We start from the raw sequence: 24,010 nt of genomic DNA, 5'->3' as shown, positions 1-24,010 counted from the left end.
TATGTCAAAAACAACCACTTGACCGAGGAGTCTGATTATTTTATTCGTGTTTTTTCGGAGCAACCTCAGCTGCATTCTTCAAAGCTCCCAGTGCAAAACAATGTATGATTTAAGTGCTTCATTAAATGGCTTGCTCTTTTTGGCCAAAGGCCAGATGCAGAAAATATATTATTTGAGCATCAAATTACATATCCAGGAGATACACTTTGAATCGAAAGCTCCCTCCAAACGATCAGTTTGCGGCATGCAATTTTTGATGAATTGCAGGAGCCTACTTTTTGATGGAAAATCGAGATTTGATTATGAAGGAATGTTTTCAAGAAAGAATTAGCCATGTATTATTCAATATTATTCAATTCAGTATTCCTCAAGTCATTCACGTCATAGTTAACTATGTTTATGCTCACAGCAACTCCTAACTTTGAAAATAACTGGTATAATTTTGCTAAGGATAACCCTTTACTTTGAATACATAAAACGGACAAGGCAAGCACCCTCTCTCCTTCCCTTGTTTAAAGATTGTCATGCACAGCATGTTACTGTATTGCTAAGCACTCCGGACTTATCAAAGACAAAGCGTGATCTGAATGGCAAATCACCAATAATGTTTCCCAAGCTATAATGGAAGAGTTTCTTTCGTGGACGTCCAGAGACATAAACTTTTATGAAAGATGGGCGTTTTACTTAGAGATAGTAATGAGGTGTTATGTTCAGATTGACTTGACAACCACATGTAGTGGTGTAATTCCAGACTCGCCATGTGTCGGACATATGTGTGCGTGACAAGCTGACAGTTATCACACAGAAAGGGTTGTGTAATGCTTCTGAAGGCGGTATAGCTTGATACCAGTGAATACCAGGCAATGGTATTCGCAGTTATCCATCTAACTGACACAGGCAGTTGATGAATGTTACAAGCCCTTAACAACTCTTGCCAATCAGTCTCCTAAACACATTTTTTTTTTCCTCAATCCTCCATCAAGGCAATGCATACAAGATTGTCTTCAGCTACCCGCCAGTTGCTGCAACACTTTGATAAACTATAGAGTGAATACATATACTAAACAACCGAAATAAGTAAGCAATTTTGAAATAACATAGTTTTGAAAAATGACACACAGCTCTCGGGGAAACAAGGTGTTTCAAACTGACTTTTAAAGATAGCACTAGAATGCATATAAAGCAAACAAGCTGCATTTTACCACATTCTTGACCTGATGTTTTACTTGTGGCTAAAAAGCAAACAAATACCCAGTAAACTGATTTCTTAGACAAAGCGTAACAAAGCAAAGCAGGACTAGGAGATGTTTTACCTTAGACAGCAAACTTGTCGAGTGTGCAAAAACATGTCCCTCCCAGAGTCCATTTAAGAGTGGTAAAATTGCTGTGCATAGCTTTCATACCAAAACCATCTTCAACCATTACTGTTCATTTACCTTTCCTTGCACTATAAATTTGGTAGTGGCTTGGTTGATTTTCTTGAAGACATCCTTGGCTGGAAGGGAGTCTTGAGACGATGATAAAACAATAGTCCTGATGGTTTAGTAATCAAGGACTTTTGCTTCACATCAAAATCATTCCCAATTGACCAACACAGGGTTAAATGACTTTTAAACAGAGGCATGCCGGTTATTGTTAATTTAATGGTCCATGTTAAAATTTAAGCATATGTATTCTTAGATACAATAAGACAAAGGTCATTACCCATTGGCATAATACTAACGTGTGTGTGTGTGTGTGTGTGTGTGTGTGTGTGTGTGTGTGTGTGTGTGTGTGTGTGTGTGTGTGTGTGCTTGTGTGTTTATGTGAGTGTGCACTGAACCAAAAATAATGTATAACTACCTCTTTTAACCATACTTTTTATTAGATGTGAATTAAGCGTATTATAGATGTTTAACGGGTCAACAATGGATTAGTCATCTTAAACAATTTTCAAAACATTTTATGACTACTTTGGAGAGCATCGTTTCAATAGCATGAATAGCAATTCTCATCTCCTACGGTGTAGATCCTGGACATGCTATGAAAATGCAAGCATTTTATAAGTTAAGGGACAGTTTACACTGAAGACACAGGACTCCAGGCTTTTTGTGGTTTGATGACCACCGGCAAGACGCATAATCGCCAACTGATTCACATTCCATATCAAATTGCCTCGCGCAAAACGTTCACGGTCTTATACATATGACAATGAAGGGTATGTCATTTTATTCTGGACTCCCACACATTTCACTGCAGCCAGGTTAAGTTATGTGATTTCAGCTGAGCCAGAGAGCAGAACATTAATGGGGTTTTGTCATCCATCTCTGGAGTTGGAAGATTAAGAGAAAAATATCGTGCTTCAAGGACACCAGTCTTTTTTTTTACGCTGCCAAGTTAGCTGATCTTTGGAGATGTTGAACATTGCTGTCATTTTGCTGTTAAACAATAAAACTGCCGCATCCAGCATATTTCCTCTTAAAAGGACTGTGAAGATGAACCACTTTATGTTAGCCATCTGCAATAATTTCTGCATAAAACTGTGAAAGGTCTGCCCTGCGTATATGCTGTTAACGTTTTTCTTTCTAATATCATATTTTATGATAGCAACGAGAAATGATGAAATTCTTTACATTTTTAGTAGTAAGTGGATTTGACCGTCAATGTGGCATCAGGGCAAGGTTCTTTCCTTAGTTAAGGTAAGTTTAAGAATCGCATGAGTCTGAGAGACATTTCAAGTTCAGTTTTTTTCAAAAAACTGATTGATAGTGTTGCAGTGTACCATCCTGTTTCTCAACTAATTCATTTAGATCCTTTCAGCGCACAGCCTCAGCAGAAAGAGCGGCTAATTAGCGCGGAGTGTATACTGTGACAGTATCGGAGATTGACTCGTCTGTCTGCTCTGATGCCCCACGGGAGACGGCTGTCTGCATGCACATCCTCATCACTGCCGTCTTCCAGTCCTCCCTCAGGAAAGCAGAGGGACACCACAAGGTGAATGTTTGTAGTCATGTTATTGTAATTCAAATGCAGTTTTCGTCGAGAACTGAAACTCATGAATGAGATTCTTTGATTAGTGAGCAGCGGATGAAGTTGTGTCTAGACTTGGTTTTGATGTTTCTAGATCTTTGTCATTATAATACAAAGGTTCACAGATTTTTTTTTGGTTTGTGTGTGTGTGTGCGTATGTGTGTGTGTGTGCGCGCGCGTGTGCGTGCGTGAGTGCGTGCGTGCATGCGTGTGTGTCCACTGCATCTCAAAAACAGACATCAAAACAGTCTACTCATTAACCGTTCAAGCGTACAATGCACATAAAGGGAAAAATCATTCATCATCCACCAAAGTGTTTTAACATAATCAAAGAACAAGGCACTTTGGTGACATTTCAGTATGATCTCATGGGTCTTCAGTAACACAGACACTGATAATGACAGCTATGTTGGTATCCTATACAATCAAGTCAGCTGCAACTTTTTGGAGGGATTTCAAATTGCTCTCCTCGAATCTGTCTGGGTTACTAAATAAACAATACTGTTTACCCTATGAAACCTCTTACACTTGTTATTATTTAAAATATGTAGAGCTTACAGTCCCTCAGGGGTGTTATGTTATATTAATAAAAGACGTGATATTTCCACTGGTCCAGAGCGATTTATATTCATATACTACATGTTTGAAAATGTACTTTCTCTCATTAATCCAGGAGGATTAAAGGATTAAAAGAAAATTACAAAAAAATGGACCCACACAATGCTTTTGAATATTAGTCAAAAGTATCAAACTATAAGAATAAACAGGGAACCTAATGAGGAACACATTTAATAGCATGCAAATCTAACAAGAGCTGAACAGATGGTATTTCGATACCATTTGCACCTTAATGAGTGTGTCCTGACAAATTCTTTATATCTCTGAACATTTTGATAAATTTAACTTTCCACTGATTTGTTTTTGCTATTTCGAATGAATAAGGCCGTTACAGGGACAAAGACTGATTCAGAAGAGTTTCCATTCTAAAACTTGATAATCAGTTCGGATATCAATAATGATCCATTAGATGACATTAGCATGACAAAACACAAAATAACTCACACTTTGTCATTTGCATTTGTTAGAAACAAAAGCTTTTTCAGATCCACATTAATCTCAACAATATCCACATTTGGAGTGAAAATGTCAAGCAGTCCATTGCTGATTTGTGCACTGAAAAGTACACCTGATGCCACTCTGTACAATACAGAGAAAGAGAGAGAGAGAGAGAGAGAGAGAGAGAGAGAGAGAGAGCATGAGAAAGATTACTCTCTGTGCTATCTCTGAGGCTGAATGAAGCAGGCCAAAGTGTTCTGTTGGTGGTTCTTCCTCAGCATCCACAGCAAATTGAAAACTTATACCTCCTATACCTCTGGGTGTCTTGTGGTCATGTCATTTTCACTTTGTAGCACCCCAACCTGCAGGACCCAAAATCCTTTTAATATTAGACTAGCATTTGAAGTAAAAGTGTACAAAGACTGAAGGAAAGAATGTCTGGTGTGCCTCTTTATTCCTAGAGATTTGTTTTCCCCTTGAAACAATGCTTTTCAGCCTTTTCACCCTGAAATATTTTGACAATTATTTAAAAAATGAACTAAAGAAAACTTGCAAATTGGCAGTATAAATGCAGATTCACATGAATCCCAAATTATTCAAAAGAATCTTTCTTGGATACTTGCAAATTTGAATGGTTCTTGCTTTTCTTTGAACAGTATTTGTTATTAAAAAAAGAAAAAGAAAGAAAGAAAGAAAGAAAGAAAGAAAGAAAGAAAGAAAGAAAAATAGACATCTTAACAAGCTCCTGGATTTGAGTGGATGGAACATAATTACAGCACTGGTAGTGAGTCATCTTTTAGACAATACTGATATAATAGCATAGCCTCCACATCCACATGGAAACTCAAAAGTTTATCTCACTGAAAGGAGTGAAGAAGAAATACTGAAGCAAAATAATATCATGATACATTATCTAAAGTGAAATCTATTTACTGGTTAAGAAAAATGCTATTATATTAAACATGTATTTTTGTGTATTTAATGTGTCACTGTAACTTCAGGATATTAATAAGAAGCAGTGACATAAAAGTCACAGAAAAATATAAACTTGGATCGTCCACTTAAAACCCCATTTTGGAAGAAAAAGAAAAATGGTGAATTCTTTTTCAGCCTGACACATGACAGATTGTTCCAAAAGAAGGTCTTTACATGCAATACAACAGAGTGCCTCAGGTAACCTGTGAAAGGGACATGTCTGACTTTCCCCGCTCCACAACACAATTACAGACACTCTTTGTTGAAAAGAAAGAAATCTGAGAGGTAAAAACATAGGTTTCCAGTGTAAAGGTGAGAGCTCCACGTTTTTCAATGGTCACTTTTCACTCGCTCTTGAAAAGAAACAAAAAGCTCCGCCATCCTGCTATTAAAACAAATGCAGGTACATTCACTAAAAGGAAACTCTGCAGAGTACACAACTACAAGAATCTTTCTTACTCCATCCAGTCCAGTCATCTGAGCGTTTTCCTGTAAATTGCTCCCTTTCTCCATTTTGATGTCAATACTTCACAGCCATTTTATCTGATTTACTCTGACCTCTCAGTCATTTCAGCCTCGCTGCAGGCGCACCAACCTAGAAACGCACGTTGGTAATATGAAGCTATTATAATCAGCTAGAAGTCTCAGAATGAGTACTTTCATCCCAAGATCGCTCCCTTTCCGCACTCTCCCGGAGAACGCTCTATAGAAAGAAATTAACCTCTCCTTAAAATGAAAGAGGAAGTGCATGTTAAGAAAGCAGCTAAACGTAAATGCATATGAATCTAAGAGCTTTTTTTTTTTTCTGTGTAAGAGCTTTTTTCTGCTTTTTTTTTTTTTGTTGTTGTTTTTTGGGTTTTTTTTTTTTTTTCGTTTTGCGCAGTAGCTCCAAGGTTCATTTAAGTTAAGTCAAAATATCCTGTGGTGATCCCCATCAGAAAATTCTTCTGTGCATTTAATCCTCCCTGGGTGCTTAGGAAGAGTGGACAGGGTGCTGTATAGTCATTAGAACAAAGTATTTTGATGCTAGGGTGAGAATGTCACTCGTGTAAACGGCATTAACTTAGTGATCTAGTTCCCAGAAACGCACATGGCATTTGAAACCTTTTAGTCATCCCTTCAATTTTCCAAATCACCTGGATTTTGCTTTTTTTTTTTCTACCTAGATTGATGCTGTATTGACCTAAAACATCCTTCCACCAACAAATTCATATAATTTGATCTCCACAATTTTCGTCTGAAAGGTTTCAGTGTATATTTTTTTCATAGGCCAAAAGAAAGCTGTGCTGTGTTTTCTGGGGGTTTCAAAACCTTAGCTCTGGCTCACAAAATGGACACCATTACTTCAATGACTTCAGCTTAATATGCATGTGCTTTTCAGATGAAACAGTAAAAGTGGCAAGATATCAAACATACACTTTTTCTTATACTGGTTTGCAGTTAAAATTCCAAACCTCAAAGCTCAGCTGTCTCTCTGCCCACTGTTTTCCCTGTGGTGAGAGTCGGTTTATGCAAATCCATTTGGTGAGGAGGATAAAACAAGATTGTATTACAATCTAAAAATAAATAACAAGCTTTTACAGTGGACAAAAATCTGGAACCGAACTACAGTTGCTTGCTCTGTGCCTATTTTTACTATGTGTCCACTACTTCTCAAATATTTTTTTCCCACTATTCTCTGAATGGGTGTTATCTTTGCCATGGCAATGTAGCCTTGAACCACTAACTTGTCAATTTGTAGTTTTACATTTAAATTCAAAAGCTTTGTCTCATCCTCGCTAGCAGTTTCATCTGGATTCACCTGTCAGCATTCATCCTCTCCCACCTATTGATTATTAAGATCACAGGACTTATATTAACAAATCATTACCCACTCCTGCCTGTTGTTTCCAGACCACATCATCTCTTGGTATTTATACTAATTGTTTTTTCTGCTCTGTCTTCATGAAATGTCTCACTGCCTTGAGTTTCTGAACTGCATCAAACCTGATCTGTAGTGTTGTGACCTCTGCCTGTTTTCACTTCTTTTTGTCTTGCTACGAAACTCATGTTACCCCTGGTTATTTTTTCACACCTTTCCGTGTGTTTTTGGATTACAACTCCGACTTGCTCACTATGCTCTGTTTATAGTTTTGCTTGGTGTAAAAACAACTGCTCAGCACATGTGTCTAGCCTCTTTGCCAATTCGTGACAAGCTTGCACAAAATCTCATGTGTCTGAACTTTCTATCAAAAGAGAGGGGTCTTTTTTTCTGTAGGTAGTTCATCTGCGTTCATACTGTCACTGTGAGTTTTATTGATTTAATTATCCAGATTTTCACCATCTGCAGTACATACATAAAGGAAACTGCCACCTGCATACCACATATCTTAATTGCTTTTGCAATTAAACCCACAATTATCTTTAATAACCCTACTTAGAATTTGCATTTAAACACAACAAAGACCCACTCTGAGTCCAGGCTGATGTTGATGATCTCCTCTACTCTCATTTTCAAACGCTATTATAAGACGCTGCGTAGTCTTTCATAACAGACAAATAATTCACGATATGCATATATAAAAACATGCTGACAAAATAATTGAAATTGTTTTCAGCCACCTATTGCACTCATACATGCATTCACTCAAACAGACACACACACACACACACACACGCACACACACAGAGGAGGAAAACTGTCTTGTGCATGGCTGTTTTTCAAGGAGAAGCCTGACAGAGAAACGTGTGGTATAGTTTTATTGTTTTGCTAGTATTTTACATCATATCCAATGCATGAGTTGTCAACACCTCCGCTGTCTTGTTTCAAGAACAAAGTGTATGTTACTGTCTAGACCATCTGTGCACCTGTAGAAGTACATCAGCATGCTTGGCAGACACCACAAATAACCTTGATGCATAATAAATAGTTCTTTGATACACGTGGATGTCATATATTTTGTACATAAAATCACAACTTACCATCTTGTATAAGAGCATAACTTAGGATGGCAATTAGAGGAGAAAAGCTAAATCTGTCAGTCAATTGTAGTTGGCAAGGCAGTTTCACCTAAGGTATATAACACCCATCTCATTTAAACAACTACTATACAAGGACAATATGTCCTCTAACTCAAATGGTGACTATACATTTAACCTCAGGTGAAATTAATTTAACAGACCTAACAAGTTTCAAATTTCTGATTCTAAACAGACACTTAATTATGTAGTTATGGCAACAAAGAATTTCTTTCCTAGTGCATATCAACTGGTCTCCTGTGTGAAACACCGAGTACATTAAAACAGTTTTTATGTTTTAAGTCACTGACAACCACAATGAAGTCCACATTTATTTTAGCGAGTATTTCCATCATTGTTGTTACTTCCACTATTATTTGAGGTGCATGTGGTATTAGTGGTGTTATTACTAGTATTATTTACAACAACAACAACAAAAACAACAACCATAATAATAATAATAATAATAATAATAATAATAATATGTAATTTGAATGTCAAAAAGTCACTGTGAACACATTAAATGCACATGATTCAGTGTTTTAAGTTATATGTCATAATAGTATGTTCCTACGGTAATCATTTTCTATCATTCAAATAAGATTGGCATCTGAGATGAGATATCTGAAGCTATTCGCCCACTTGACCTGGAATATCAAAACTTTCACTAAGCCTCGCGGACGTGTACGGCATCATATCCAGTGATATTTCTGCCTCGCACTCAAACTGAACAATTGTAGGCAGAAGGAAGTTTCTTTGGTTGTGCGAAGTAGTTGATATCACAGAAACTTTGTCAAAGGCCGAGTCCATATTCTCTCCATGGCTTGACACCAAGGCAAGACCCTGAGAACCAGCAACGACTTGTGCGTCTTTTTGGAGCGTGGTGTCGTGGTGGTATGAAACCAGCTCGTTGCTGAAATTCACAGTCTCGACCGTAGAACTAGCGCAATATTTGTTGCACCCAAGAATGGTCGTGAAGGCTTTTCTGAAATCAGCATTAAAAGCATAAATTACTGGATTCAGCGATGAGTTCGCCCACCCAAACCACACAAATATATTAAAAGTAGTGTTGCTTACGCATAGAGAATCACCAAGTGTGTCTAGGTTACAAAAAGGTACGATGCAATTAAGTACAAAAAATGGAAGCCAACAAAAAACAAATACTCCCATGATAACAGACAGTGTTTTCAGAACTTTTGTTTCCTTTTTAAATGAAGTTTTCAGAGCGTTCTCATTTGAATAGTCGTTAACATGCTGCTGATTCTGAGCGTGCTCAGCCGCTCTCTCCAGCGATGATATTCTTCTAATTTGAGTTTGCGCAATCCGATAGATTCGAGTGTACATGCCAATCATAATTATTACTGGAATATAAAAACTTATCAGTGATGACGCAATGGCATAAGTCCTATTCAAACTTGCATTGCAATCGTCGTCCTGTTTCGTGTTATTCTCCAGAGCGTAGACCTCATCCGTTTTATGCCAGTTCAGTTGTACGGGGATAAAAGAAATGAGAACCGAGAGAGTCCAGGCTACCCCGATCATTATAAAAGCAACTCTTTGGGTCATTTTACGCTCATAACGGAACGGGCTTGCAATGGCCCAATATCTGTCCACACTTATTATACAGAGGTTAAGAATAGACGCAGTGGAACACATGATATCAAAGGCTATCCACGTTTTGCAAAAGGCTCCAAAGAGCCAGCAACCAGCCACCTCGGAAACCGCTTTCCATGGCATGACCAGAACAGCGACAAAGAGGTCTGACACGGCAAGTGATATCACAAAAAAGTTGGTAACTTTTGATCGTAGATGTCGAAATTTGATAACAGCGGCGCACACCAGTGTGTTCCCCAACAAAGTGGAGACGGTTAAAACGAAAAGAACGCAGCCAGTGAACACACGCACGCTTACCTCGGCGCTGTCCGTTTCAACACCTTCAGCGTTAAAGTGGCTTTCATTAACACCGTTTTCCATTGATGGGGTAGTTTTACGCCCCAGGTGATACCTTCATTTCCGTTAAACGATTTCTTTTGTTACTGTCCCTCAAGTAGTAGTGCTGATCCAGCATTTTTCATCAGAAGTAAAACAATCCCCGTGCCTCTCAGTAGAACCTTTGTGCCCGGTACGTATAACCCACCTTCTCACCACTCTAAAACTGCAGTTTCCCTTAAAATACGTAATAAATATTTTTTAAAAAAATCTCTTTTTTCCCTCAGTGTCCCATCAGTTCAGTAATTTCCAAAATATTCTCGATGTCATCTGCTACATCGGAAAGACGTTTCTATGCAACGAACAGCTCATGTTTGTAGGCACGCGTTTAGTCTCAGATACCTTGGGTAGGCAACCGTTTCATGCGATTGCTTATGGCTAACTCCCCTTTCTGCTACTATGCTCTGAACTATGACTACGACTTACCACGATATTGGTTTTGATCATAGAACAACAACATGACTTCATCTGTGCTACATTATTCACTTCTGTAAGAGATTTTTTTTCAGTGTGGTAATTAGCAACCTTTATCACCGACCTAACGACTATATTATATTATATTATATTATATTATATGATATTATATTATATTATACAATGGTAGCATATTACTGAAAGCATCCATCAACTGTTGTAGTCTAGAAACACCATAAGGTCACAACACAACAATATTCCTTTATTTTTTTTCTCAGTGTTAGACTGTATTGCGCTGACCGGCAGTGGATGATTTTTCAATTTGATGTTTTTAGGCTATGTGACAACATTATCTGCGTCAGGCTACTGGTATGGATTTTCACACAATCAATAGTAAACACTCGGTTTACTAAAGTGCCATTCACTAATGATTGGTAGACACTTCCAGTTAAAAAGGTCACTGCCAAGGAAAACAAACTTCGTTGAAACTGTGGAACTGAGGTTGCCTATTTTATATATGAGCAAATGACCTGGAGTGCGTGTTTAGGACTCATAGTCTTGAAATGCACTGGGATATACATCCTCAAACTCTCTTCTCATCAGTCAAAAGCCTCCTCTCTTCTTTTCAATCTATTTTCATCGGTTTATTATGCAGGTCCAGGACTACAGGAAGAGAGGGATCCAAATGTAAAGGCGAACTTGTAACTCCTAACATTGAACAGCAGGGGTCGCTTTAACTCGTTTTTTTTTATTTGTCTGGCGAGTTCACCGATGACGTCATCAGAATTTCAAAATGGCTGCGGGTGATGGCTTGAGAGGTACAGGCAGCCGGTTTTTATTCCATAAACTGTTGTGTTTTGACTGACATTCCGCTCGTCTTTAGCGATCATATAAACGGCTCATTCAGTTGTGTTTCATGACGATGGAAATGTGTGAAACGATTACTACGATGATAATCAAAGGGCACAAGGGAACGAAGTGCTTGTCAGCGATACTGCTACAGTGGTCCTGTTATGGAAGTGAGCGAGGATTGTGAATGACATGGAAAAAGGAAGAGATGGAACAGTACAACTGGCTTCGTCGAATGATGTAAACGATAACACGGATCCAAACAGGCATTGCAACTTGCTGTCAGACGTAAGACTGAATGCATCGTCAAATGAATTTAACGTAAGCAATAAGCAAATCATTTCTGAAGTCAGTGAATTTAAGGGTTTGACAGAAGCGACCGCTGATAGTGTTAGCGACCGTTCTGCAGTTAAATCTACTGGGGGGAATGCGGTGCCACCTAACGTTGTTCGTGCTGGAAATTCAAATATGATTGATTTCGTTACACGTTGCCCGACTTGTTTATATCAGAATAGCTGTGTTACCTCAAACAACTGCGTGGAATCTAAGCTAAATGATTCTTCCGAGTTGTCGAAAGAGCTAATGGTTGAATCTAGCGGAGGAGACAGGGGTGCTGAGGAGGAGAGACCGCCTTACGGCGCTGATGTTATAGATACACCAGAGAAGATGAATGGGCTACACTCACAGGCAATTTCCCCACGAGACAAGAAAAGAGAATGCAGTCCAGTTAACGACGATGGGGGGCAAAATCATTCGTTCGGCTTGCTTTCTTGTGCAAAGAGTCCTTGTGGAGCGTCACTGGCAGAGTCATATGATGAACTACGGCATCAGCAGAACTGCCCAAGCCTGACAGTTCAGATCGATGCAATGACACTCCAAAACGGAAACGAAGGGGACATCTGCCAAGATTCGCTCGACGTTAAGCTTGACAGCAAGTTACATACAGTTGAATCCCGCACCACTGAAAAGGGGGGGAAATTCACGAATGGTAAACTGTTCAAAGGCCTTACCGAGGCCTCAGTGGACACTGACACAACATCAGCCTCTTTGACGACTGATGTTAACTCCGGTTCTCCCAAGCACCAGGTCCACCCCACCCCAACAGAAACACAGTTAGCTTCTGTCTCACATGACGGAGATGAGCCCAGCAGTGCTGGTTCACATCAGAGCTCTCAGGCTTCAATACTTAGCCCATCAGACAGACAAGCGGAGGATCACAGTCTTGGAGAGCAGGTTGAAACTAAAGGGCATCCCTCAGATAATGAGCGGGCTAGCAGGCCTCATTCCCTCAGGACTATTTCCAATAACAGCACCCACTTTCTCAGCTGTGACTCTACTCCATTAAGCCCAGATGATGAAGTGTCCTTCCCCAGAACAGGTTTGCAACAGGACTTAACATTTATGGATGTAAGCCTAAATTCCAGGAACACCTATGAGATTAGTAGACGCCAAAGTGCCCCAGACAACATCCCAGGAGTTCTGAGTGTTGTAGCCTCAGATCAGGCTTTGAGGCAAAAGAAACATGGGATTTCTGAACTCTTTGGCAGGTATGAATGTCTGATTCTTTTTTCAGTTTTTGTGGATTTTTTTTTTATGAAGTCTATGCAAAGTAATGTGTGGCCATGAATTAGTAACATCTTTACTATTTATAGGTGTCAGTTCAAATTTTTTTTATTTGTGAATAGTGTTCAGTATTTACGACCAACTCCAAGCTATCATAACAGGGAAGAGTTTGTGTTTTTTCAGACTAACATTCACACTTTTTTTTTCTTTTAGACCTAATTGCAGGATTGTGCAAACGTGTATTATAGTCTATCACATAGTCCATAAACAAAATTTCTTTAAAAAATAAAGTATGACCAAAGAATAGTTGTAACCAGATGCTGCAGCTTGATAATATGTATTACACTGTACATAGACCCTAGGCTCAAAACCATTGCACCCATGTTTAACAGATAAAATAACAGAACACTGAGCCTGATTCCTCATTCTCCTTTTTATAAACAGATACTTGTTTCTGTAGACTTTGTGGCTTTCAGCATTTCTTAGAGATTGCCATGTGTTCTCGGTGAATAAATGAATACACTCAGATGACTGAGAGAGTGACACAATCCTTAAATTCAATCATAGGATGCATTAAGTCCTAATCTGTGGTTTAAGATTTAATTTGTTATCTTAGTAGTTAATTACTTCAATGGTTTGGGGTTTTTAAATGTTGTTGTTGTTGTTGTTGTTGTTGTTGTTGTTGTTGTTTTCAGGCTAGTAAAACACTGAAGTATATGTGGCCTCTGACAGACGTACTGTGTCGTTGTGTCTTGTCAGGAGTTTGTTCTCCAGGAAGCAGAAGGACACAAGTATGCTTTCACAGAGTGCTCCAGGGTGGAAACTGTTTGGAAAAGTTCCACTGAGGGAAAATACTCCCAAAGACTCCAGAACAATTCAACAGGTTTGTTCTAGAAACATCTTTTTCATTTTACGAGAGTTAATCTCAGTGAACAGTAACATATTAGGAAGAACTTGTGTGAAGGTGTATTGCTGATATAACAAACGATGCTTTATGGTAAGAAAGGTGAGTGGTATGTTTTGTAGTATGTTGTTTGCGTGTTTAATCATAGTGTTGCAGTCAGTTTTGTATTTTGACTACCATGTTATGAATTCAGTTCTGTGTAGAGGGGTTGAGAGAGACAGACCTTTTTTTGTGATCTCATTGAAACAGACTTCTAACAAACAGACAAACTTCACCCTTGTACCAGAAATGCTCCACTAACCTACAGCTTTCAAGGAGTGAAATATGATGCCTCAACGAAGAACAATCTTGACACTCACCCTTTGTCATCCTTATCTCTTTAACAAGGAAATGAGTAAATAAACAAATAGCCTCTCAGATTCTTGTGAGGTCTTTGTCATGCTATTTTCATTTCCCCTTCTAACAGTGTAACAGGAAAGAGCAACATTAATAGATTGCTTGCCTCTGATAAAGTCACTGTGTCACTATGAACACATACAGTACCTGTTGTAGCCTTTGTGTTTGTCTGTGTATATGTGTAAAACAACAAGGTCAGGTCTTGGACGGCCGTCTGCTGCTGCAGCTGTTACTAGCCGAAGGTCCAGCTGGCGGTGTTCCTGGAATTCTCTGTGTGTATATTTGTGTGTGTTGAGTGTGTTTTCGTAAGAGTGTATTTCATTAGGTTGTGTTTAAGTGTTTTGTCCACCTGCTGAATGGAGAGAGGACTTGCACTGGCTTCCACAGTAGCAGCAGTGCTACATATTTTAGTATTGGACAATATGGCTCTTTCCTCTCTCTTAAATACAGGGCCGCTAGGCAATATAATATCCTATTAAGTTTACCAATGTGTGTTTTTGCTGAGGTGGAAGGATGGAGACATTTTTGCCAATTTAATTACTGTTTTGAAAAAAGGGGTGTGTGTGTGTGTGTGTGTGTGTGTGTGTGTGTGTGTGTGTGTGTTTGTGTATTTGCATTCGCAAAGGGATAGCCAATTAATTAGACAAACCACACAGTCTCCTTAAGGCATTTTGGGGCCAGCTGGTTGCCTACAGGAGACAGTAACTTGGTCCTTGGCTTAAGTGATCTCAGAGGCTTAGGGGATCTTGCTGTGCTTTTATTTAATGTGTTCTAGAAATTCATCTCAGCATGACGTCTTCCCTGCAGTCTCAGCAGAAATATGCCTGACTGCACACACGAGAGTGAATTAGGGCAATAAGTTGAGTTTACAGGAGTCAGCATGAAAGCAAACTACTTACCTTGTTTGATTTTCGTTCTCGTTTAGAAGTTGCTGTTTTGTTTTCAGCATTGTAAAAGCTGGGACTGTGTGTGTGTGTGTATGTGTGTGTGTGTGTGTGTGTGTGTGTGGGGGTTTTTTTTTTCCTTTTCTTTTTTTAACAGACACCGACTAATAATTACAAACTGAGTGCCAACTGTATTTTTTTGTTTTGTTTTGTCGTTGTTCTTTCATCAGGACAGTAACCAAGGCAATCTTACATCTGTATCTACACCCAATCTCTTAAGTACAGGGGTATGACATCTTTCACATTTGCTTCCTGGTTATCTTTTCAGTGTCTTCTGTGCATGAACAGCAGGGAACTCATCTCCATCTGTCATCTCAGCTACTGCATATCACTTCATGTCATTGCTTGCTTCACTGGAATATCCAAAAGCCGTGTACTGACACAGGAGGTTTAAAGGCTTGGAAAGAATAAGGGTTACTGACGGGGGGGGGGGGGGGGGGGGGGGGGGGGGGGAATTGCTTTTCATCTCAGGAAAGAGCATTTATGTATTTGACAGACATATGTAATGTGTCAGTTATGTCTGCTGTCTTACGATTCAGGTTCCGCCTTACGTAAATGTGTGCTACCCAGCGCTTCCGCGGTTTCACAGTAACTGTAGTGTGTTACGAGAACTGGACCGATACGCTATGTACCCGTGCTGGACTGACTGTTCTTTTCATGCGTTGCAGTTGGGCTGTAGACACATTGGCCGTAGCAATGAGTTAATATAGCGCAGCTGCAGGAACATGTTTGAAATATGAGTTAACTTTGTAGAACATGTTTTTTTTTTTTTTTTTAAATGACAAAGTCCACTGAAGTCCTGAAAGTGTTCTTTTACTTTGTGGCCTGTAAGTCATTTTTTTTTACCACCTCAGTGTTAGTTAGAGCTTCAGAAAGCAGGTGTCTGTTGTCGCATGTCACGTACTGTTTCACCCTCCTAGTCTGTATTGCCACACTCATTCTCTTCATTCTTCTTCTTCTTCTTCTTCTTCTTCTTCTTCTTCTCCTTCTTCTGAATCTTTGTCTTTTTCTTCTTTTTTATCATCTTCTTCTTCTTCCTTTCCACCACTGATTGCTCTCTTTGTAATTGCAGCCATATGTCTCGGGGAATCGTAGACAATGTAGCCATTGACTGCCATATTGGTGTACCGGCCTGTCAAATGGTATCTTTGTGCAATTTTGCCTCCAGAAATGATGTGTGGGTTGACAGTTATGCTTTGAATTGCATTTCCCAGAAAGTATTATTATTCAGACAGGTAATACGGAATTCTCAGCTGTTTTGTGTTATATGTGTGTGAGTAAGAGCAGATTCTGAGGACTATGCTAGCTTTTCAATGTATGTCCTGTCCGGCACCAAAAAAAAAAAAAAAAAAACGTACCCGACTTTCCTGCTTCCTCATGACCCCTCCCTCACCCTCCCACTCCCTCCTTCTGTCTTCTCATAGTTTTAAATCACACACAATGCCCTTTACTTTCCATGTCCTGCAGGCCCCAGCCTGAGCGAGCCTTGTGATCTTTACATGCTTGTCAGCTGTTTCGTTTGTTGTCGCTGCACACAAGTATCACGACTTTCTCACTCTATTTTTCTGTTTCCTTTTCTTTTTCTTTTTCTTTTTTTAAAGCGAGCGCTGTCCATTTAACTCAAAGTCAAAACCTTAAAGCCATTCCATGTTGCGCGCGCAGTTGTTTTTCGATTCTGACGGGTGTGATGCGTTTTGACAGGAGTATGAGGCCAAGACGGGAAAAGTTACGCAGCTCCCCTCTCAGTCCACTCAGGGACGGCGAAAAAATCTGGACTTTGAACCGCTGTCCACCACAGCCCTTATTTTGGAGGACCGCCCAGCGTGAGTGTCTCTGTCTTTCACCCTAGCCACTTCACTCACACAACAGGGCTGCAATTAAAAAAAAGACTATTGTATGTCTCTTAATCTGACTCAGGAGCCAACCTTTATTAAATTATATTGTTTTATAGTATTTTGTAGTGTAGCGTAATGTGGTTTAGTGTGGTGCAGCACAGTATAGCTTATTACATGTTGTGTCGTTTATTTATTTGGTCCTTGTTAATGAATGGATGGGAAGCTGGCCTGGATAGTAATGGATAGAAAAAAAAAAAAACTGGCTGGTTTTCAGTGGAGCACACTAGCCTTCAGGCTGTCGAATCAAGGACAGACGCTCATTAAGGAAACTTGGTGTGCTATTGCCAAGCCTCCTCCCAACAAGTGTTTAAGCATGTGATCTTCTCTGCGAATGTGCTTAGGATAGGTGTGTCACACAGTGTGTGCTGGGTCTGTTAAGTTTAGCATACCCTGAGGTGTTTGCTTCATGTCTATGAATAAAGTTTAACAGAACTCAGTGGTGTTGTTTTTCACTTTACGGGTCACTTCGGCTACCTCAGGCTGTCTGTCTCCTCCAAGGCCTGCAAATGCTTATTAAGAATGAATGATCAATGAAATTTGAGCCAGAACAGTGAGACACACACACACACACACACACACACACACAGTCTTGTATGAATTCACAAAAACAAAGTTAAATGTCTCACAGATTTAGTTAGAAACGTTTGTTCATGATGGGCATTACATGACGTGGTTTTTCATATTTAAAAATCAGATCGAGGATAATAGTTGTCATGACTACTAAGAGTGTTTACCTCCTCCTCAGGAACCTTCCTGCCAAGTCAGAGGAGGAGGCCCAGCGCCACCGCCAGGAGTATGACGAAATGGTCGCTGAGGCCAAGAAGAGAGGTACTGTACAGTTTGTCATTGTGTGTCTTATCGGCTTTGACGAAGATACGATTCTTTGGCAGTTCTATTTTCCTTGATTTGTGTCAGGAGGAACTTTTTCTCTGTGGGCTCTGTGCTTTTCTTTTATTTGTTTTTAGTTACTCAGTACCTTGCTGTGGGAATGTGTTCAGCACAAGGAAAAAACTTTTGCACACTGTGATGTAAACCTGGAACAAAAGAAATAGGTTTTCATGGTTAGTGTGGGTTTCGTTGGTGGTACGCGTGTGCTCCAAAAATGGGAATCTCTTGGTCTTCCTCAAAAATGAATCGGACAAGAAAATAAAAGTTTCTTTGGATATCATTGTAGAAACTCATTTTAAAGAAACGGAGCGAGTCTTGTAACAGCCAGAGGCATCGTGGCCATTTGGTTCGTTTAAAAAGTAAAGTGTTTTTCGAGGGAGTTGTTTAAATTTGATTTCCTCTTCCTTGAATGCAGGCCAAGGACGGCTCAAAAAGCTGACGTGCCCCATGTGCGCCCGTCGTCATAGCGACAGTGGGAAAATGTTTGACTTTATAAAGGATGCGTCCATTACGTTAGGCAGGGGGATTTTAACCTGACGTGATTAATGCAAAGAATCTCTCTGGGTACAGAACTGAAAGAGGCTCAGAAGAAGAAGAGGCAGATGAAGGAGAGGTTTAAACAAGAGGAAAGCATCGCAAATGCCATGGTGATCTGGAATAACGAGATCCTTCCAAACTGGGAGAGCATGTGAGTATCCCTGATCCATTAGCAGGATGACATGAAGTGAGTTTAATTAAAACAGCCAGCCCATAAAGATGTAACGATCAAACATTTCTCCTCTTTTTTCTGGGGTTAGGCGTGGCACCCGAAAGGTTCGAGAGCTGTGGTGGCAAGGCCTTCCTCCCAATGTTCGGGGAAAAGTCTGGAGCCTGGCCATCGGAAATGAGCTTAACATTACTCCCGGTAAGGGTTTTTTTCCCCTTTTGAAATGCAATTCAAGGCATCACATTATCTGTCCGAAGACTTTTTTGACACGTAAATTTGAGCAACAAAGTACCAGTGTTTTGGCAGAGTAGACTGCTACTGCTAAAGCAGCTGACTTGCCTTATGACAAGGAAGAACGCTGCACAGTCCAGTGAATTCTGGACGACACCAAAGAGAAATATTTGAGGTTTCCTTTTTAAAAAATACTGGCTTTAAGAAATGTGCTGAGTAGAATGCCTGGGATGACAGGCTAATCTTGCAAGAAGGCAGGAAGTAACTTTGTGGTTTATAGAGAAGAAAAAAAATCTTGGGGGGGAAAAAAAAAAAAGTTGTGAATTGCTGGTTTCCCTCAAAGAAAGACTCTGTGCTTCCACTCTTTCCCTCATCAGAGCTGTACGAGATCTTTCTCTCCAGAGCCAAGGAACGGTGGAGGAGTTTCCGAGATACAGGCTGTGAGACTGAAGCGGAGGGTATGTCAAAACCAGACTGGAGTTCCCCCCTCCTGGGAGACCGACTGGAACTGTTTAAACTGTGAAAACTCTGCTGCAGAGCAAGAAAAAGTATTAGATTTTTTTTTTTTTTCTGAGGCTGTGTTCGTTTTCGGAATAGTTTGAATCCCAAGTTGCCTTTATTCCGTTCATTTCCTCCCCGAGACGCCAGATATTTCCTGTCTGCTTTGCACTTCTGAAGGCCAGGGCTCCAATGGCAGGCTAATTTAACAGCCGTGTTTCCAGTCTTTTCCACAACGCATCCTCACGCGCACTGTTCGATGTTTCAGATCGTTTAGACTCGAGGCATCTGTTGCAGATGTCAGTATATAAAACCGATCATTCATACAGTATTTAGTGCCAGTTATAACAAATGCAGCGTTCTGACATCTGCTGTTTATCAAAATGGAATCATTGTTTTTGCCAACATTAGTCTTTCAAAACACAACGAAGAGAGCCTTTGCGTGCCTTGCAATTCGGTTTTAACACAACATGACACTCTGACCAAATTAACTTATAACCGGAACATTCCATAACAGTGATTACTATTTTACAAGTAAAATATTATTACATTGATATTACAAAAAATGAATGGTGAATCAAACTGTTTCAGAGCGTGAGGGCGCATTGGTTCTAGACATAAAAGTTTAATGCCACAGCGAACTTTTTTTAGGCCTCTGAGTGGGTCTCACATGTAGGGACTTCCTCAAAGTAGCCAGATTGGCATCCGATGCTTAGACTTGACAAGCGGTGAACTGTAACCGACTAGGCCTCTACCTTTCATACTCCGTGTATCATTAAATGTGCGCTTCATCTATACTTTACGCCTTCTACAAAGAACAAGATGGTCGTGCCACATTTACATATTTCTGATGTTTTTGTCTGGATGACCTGTATGCTAATGTTCGTCCTGTCATAGGAAGGAAGTGAACCAGTAAAACCAGCGCCACCCCTAACATGGAATCTGTATAATGATGTCGATGGGGTGTTTTTTTGTTTTGTTCTGTTTTTTTAAACTCGGATCAGTTCTTTGCTCACCATCTACACGTCAATGCTACACAGTTGTCATGTTTGCGTTTTATTTAATAACAGCTGTTTTAATAATTGGAATAATGTTCTTGGACTGATGTCGAAGATCATATTTGAAATTCGCCATGCCTGTAGTATGGTAAATGAGAGTGTTATATCAGTAATTTTGTTTTTATGTTCGTAGCGGACTCTGGGGCATCCTTGGCAGACAGAGAGTCCAGCCTGGACCTGATTAAGCTGGACATATCACGTACTTTCCCCTCTCTCTTCATTTTCCAGAAGGTACGCTCAAGAGCGCCGTCGTGCATCTGTATGTTTCCACTTCATCAGTCTCATTATAAAATTGAAATTCCCTCTGGATCAAAGTGCAGATCCAATATTAATGAGAGAATAAACATCGATTTTTTTTTTATAGCTTGTTTATGGAAATCAGTTCATGACTCTTGAAGCCTTTTTCTGTCAAGCTAAGAGCTTAACTGACAGTTTTGTCTGATGTACGCCTCACGTTGAGGGTTTTTTTTTTTTTTTACCTTTAAACCACTGTTTTCAGTGTACCGATTAAAAGTACTGATTCAATTTCACGAACGTTTTCTGCAGCGCATCTGCCACGACTCTTTTTGATATATATGTATATGTATGCGTATTCATATGGCTGTTTGCTTCATGGATCTCGTCCTGTCCTCCTCTCAGGGTGGGCCATATCATGATGTCCTGCACAGTGTGCTGGGAGCCTACACCTGTTACAGACCGGACGTGGGATATGTGAGTGTCGCCTTCTCAAAAAACTGACTCGTGTGTGTGTGTGTGTGTGTGTGTGTGTTTCAATTCAATTCTACACCACGTTCAGACTGAGATTTAACGAAAGCAGGGGTTAAGGACCTCGTTGTGCTCTAGAAAGAATAGAGATCGGCTGGTTTCTAATCCGGACCTCTACCTGTATCGAATGGCGTATGTTCGGATATGCTGGGATTATCCTCAGGTGAATCATACTCAAAAACAGCATTAATGATATGTGTGCTAAGTGCATCTTGATGTTCTTATTTCAGGTGCAGGGCATGTCTTTCATTGCTGCAGTATTGATCCTGAACCTTGAAGAGGCTGATGCATTCATTGCCTTTGCCAACCTCCTCAACAAACCCTGTCAGATGGCTTTCTTCAGAGTTGACCACGACCTGGTATGCACTGGTTTTTAAGTTTCCCATGGTTTCTAATCTTTATTCCAAAATGACCTCTCTCCCTGTCTTGATTACTCATGAAAAATGCTCCTACGGTTGAATACAGTGCGGCAGAATGCTTAGACAGACAGTATTTTAACTGACAGGATGTGAACACCAGGGTCGTTCTCAGTTCAGAGCGTCGTGTTTGATCCCCGTTCAAGTCATGAGTTTGAATTTGAATTGAATGGAAATGTCCTCATCCCACAGGATGTACAATTTGAATTGGAATTTGAATCGTGGCAGATGAATTTAGTTCAGCGTAAATCAAAGATGTTCCATCTAATCGGTTTGACAGGTCATCCACAGACAGACGATCAGACGGGACTGCGTTCAGTTATGCAGGGAACGTATTTAAAGCTAAAATCCTACTCTGTTGTGTGGTTAAAATTCTCATCTCTCTCCCTAGATGCTGAAGTACTTTGCAGCGTTTGAGGTGTTCTTTGAGGAGAACCTCCCTAGACTGTTTAAACACTTTCAAAGTTACAACCTAACCCCTGATCTTTATCTGATTGACTGGTGAGTAGAGAATACATATCATAGATAAGCTCTATCTTTCTTTTTTTGTTAAAGATGTTTCTGTGGTAACACAGCGTACCACTGTAAAGTACCTTGTATCACACATTCTCAGCCTTAATTAACAACATATTTCTGTGTGTGTGTGTGTGTGTGTAGGATCTTCACACTCTACAGTAAATCTTTGCCGTTGGACGTGGCGTGCCGCGTGTGGGACGTGTTCTGTCGGGACGGTGAAGAGTACCTTTTCCGGACCGGACTGGGAATTCTTCGGCTGTACGAGGAGGTCTTGCTTCAGATGGACTTCATCCACATCGCCCAGTTCCTCAGCCGGCTGCCCGACGACCTGGTCCCAGACCGGCTCTTCAGCAGCATCGCGGCGATACAGATGATCAGCGGTAATAGGAAGTGGTCACAGGTCAGTTCCTCCCTGTCATTCAATCTAACAATACCCTTTATTCTCTCAAGCAGAGAAGTGAGGAGTCATAAAAAGAGAAAGGTTTAACAGACTTGAATAAGTGCTGTAAATAAAACGGTACAGAGAAGCGTGCCAAAATCAAAATAATTCGCTAATTTTGAAGGAAGTCGTCTCATTTGTAGAGTCCTCTTATCCTAACCTATTGCCGAAACATAGCGTTTTCACATCCTGTGCAGATCTCTGCAAGAAGGAGACAGGCTCGTATGTTTTTCGAAGTATTGCCTAAAAGAACCAACTGATGTTTCAGTCTGTATTTATATTTCAGTCTGATGAAGAGCACCACCTGCAGACTCCCTGCATGTCTCATCAGTGTCAGTTATTGAACATGTTATTGCATTAGAATGATTGATTATTTCTGTCTACTTTATTCACTTATTTTTTGCCCGCTATGTTTTGCGTCTGTTCTAGGTGTTTAGCTCGCTAATAAAGGAAAAAGAAATGGACAAGAACAATAGCCCATCACTGAAAAGCTCCTGACTTCTCTCTTACTCTGCTGTGTTGAAGAGCAGTCATTCAGTGTGTGGACTAAGGGGGAAACATGGACCTTACTAAACACGAAAACTTGATTTCTCTTGAACCGATGCCAGTATTACAGAAGTGAAAAAAGACATTGTGGAAGTGTCCGTGAGATATAAACTGTGGTTCTCCTTTATGAAGTCATCCCGATGAAATTGTCAGTGCACATATGTACTCATGTGGGACTCGTAACCTTACGTGTGTACTATTCCACCAGCTTCCAATGTAATGTACTGCACTACAGATAAGACCAGCAAAGAGTACATTTGCAAAACTTTTGGCTTACTTAGCCCTCTCTATTTTCTCTCTTGATTAATAACATAAATCTATGAAACCTGTCATGTCAATAACCTTTGTAAGGTCATGTGTGGACCAATCAGAAAACAGTACATTTAACTGCGTTGTAATGTAATGCTGCTCTTTGATTCTGATGCATTTCATGTTTGTTGACTAACAGCGCACTTGAACCTGTGGTAAAATGGAAGGATCCTTATAGTTCTTTCACAAAACTCAAAAAAAAAAAACAAAAAACAGAGCATTAGAAAGAATTTTAAACTCTTTGTGAGAATGTTTAAGTAAAGAGATCTGTAAAAATTTGTTTTGTCTATAGACTCAATGTGTTAGAAGAATTATGGAGCAAGACTGTGATGAAGTGCAATAGAGATTTTTGGGTTACATGAATTCAGTTGCATTAACAGCTAAGCTTTGTATTTATGAAACAGTGATATATTTAGGCTTTCAAATTCTGTTGAGCTTTCTGGAAGACTGAAACACGTGCATGTTTCTTACATATATGTTCTGATTTGTGTCTTCCTTTAATTGCAGGGGCAACAGCTACATTTTACATGCTCATACAGCCACATGAGAGTTAAGCCACAAAATCAGATGATGAATATAATCAGTTTATGTATGTGTCTGTTCTTGTTGCAATTTGGGAAATTAATTGAAACGCTAAAGCTTATTTG

The 24,010-nt window shown here is 39.9% G+C and overlaps 1 protein-coding gene across 1 annotated transcript; it reads left to right on the top strand.

Moving 5' to 3' along the window:
• The first annotated feature begins 6,837 nt into the window (after positions 1-6,837).
• tbc1d12b (TBC1 domain family, member 12b) lies at positions 6,838-23,160 on the top strand. The gene is made up of 15 exons (XM_030775093.1): positions 6,838-6,847; positions 11,867-12,836; positions 13,612-13,735; positions 15,267-15,323; positions 16,798-16,919; positions 17,737-17,819; positions 18,450-18,567; positions 18,677-18,783; positions 19,194-19,274; positions 20,506-20,603; positions 21,012-21,083; positions 21,368-21,496; positions 21,945-22,054; positions 22,211-22,469; positions 22,938-23,160. Exons 2-15 carry the CDS (start codon positions 11,872-11,874, stop codon positions 23,004-23,006), a joined length of 2,394 nt encoding a protein of 797 aa, XP_030630953.1. The 5' UTR covers positions 6,838-6,847; positions 11,867-11,871; the 3' UTR covers positions 23,007-23,160.
• The last annotated feature ends 850 nt before the right edge of the window (positions 23,161-24,010 follow it).

This window comes from Chanos chanos, chromosome 5 (assembly GCF_902362185.1).
Source record: "Chanos chanos chromosome 5, fChaCha1.1, whole genome shotgun sequence".
NCBI classification, from domain to species: Eukaryota; Metazoa; Chordata; class Actinopteri; order Gonorynchiformes; family Chanidae; genus Chanos; species Chanos chanos.
The sequence above is the reverse complement of the archived record's forward strand: the minus strand, read 5'-3'. Positions and strand labels throughout refer to the sequence as shown.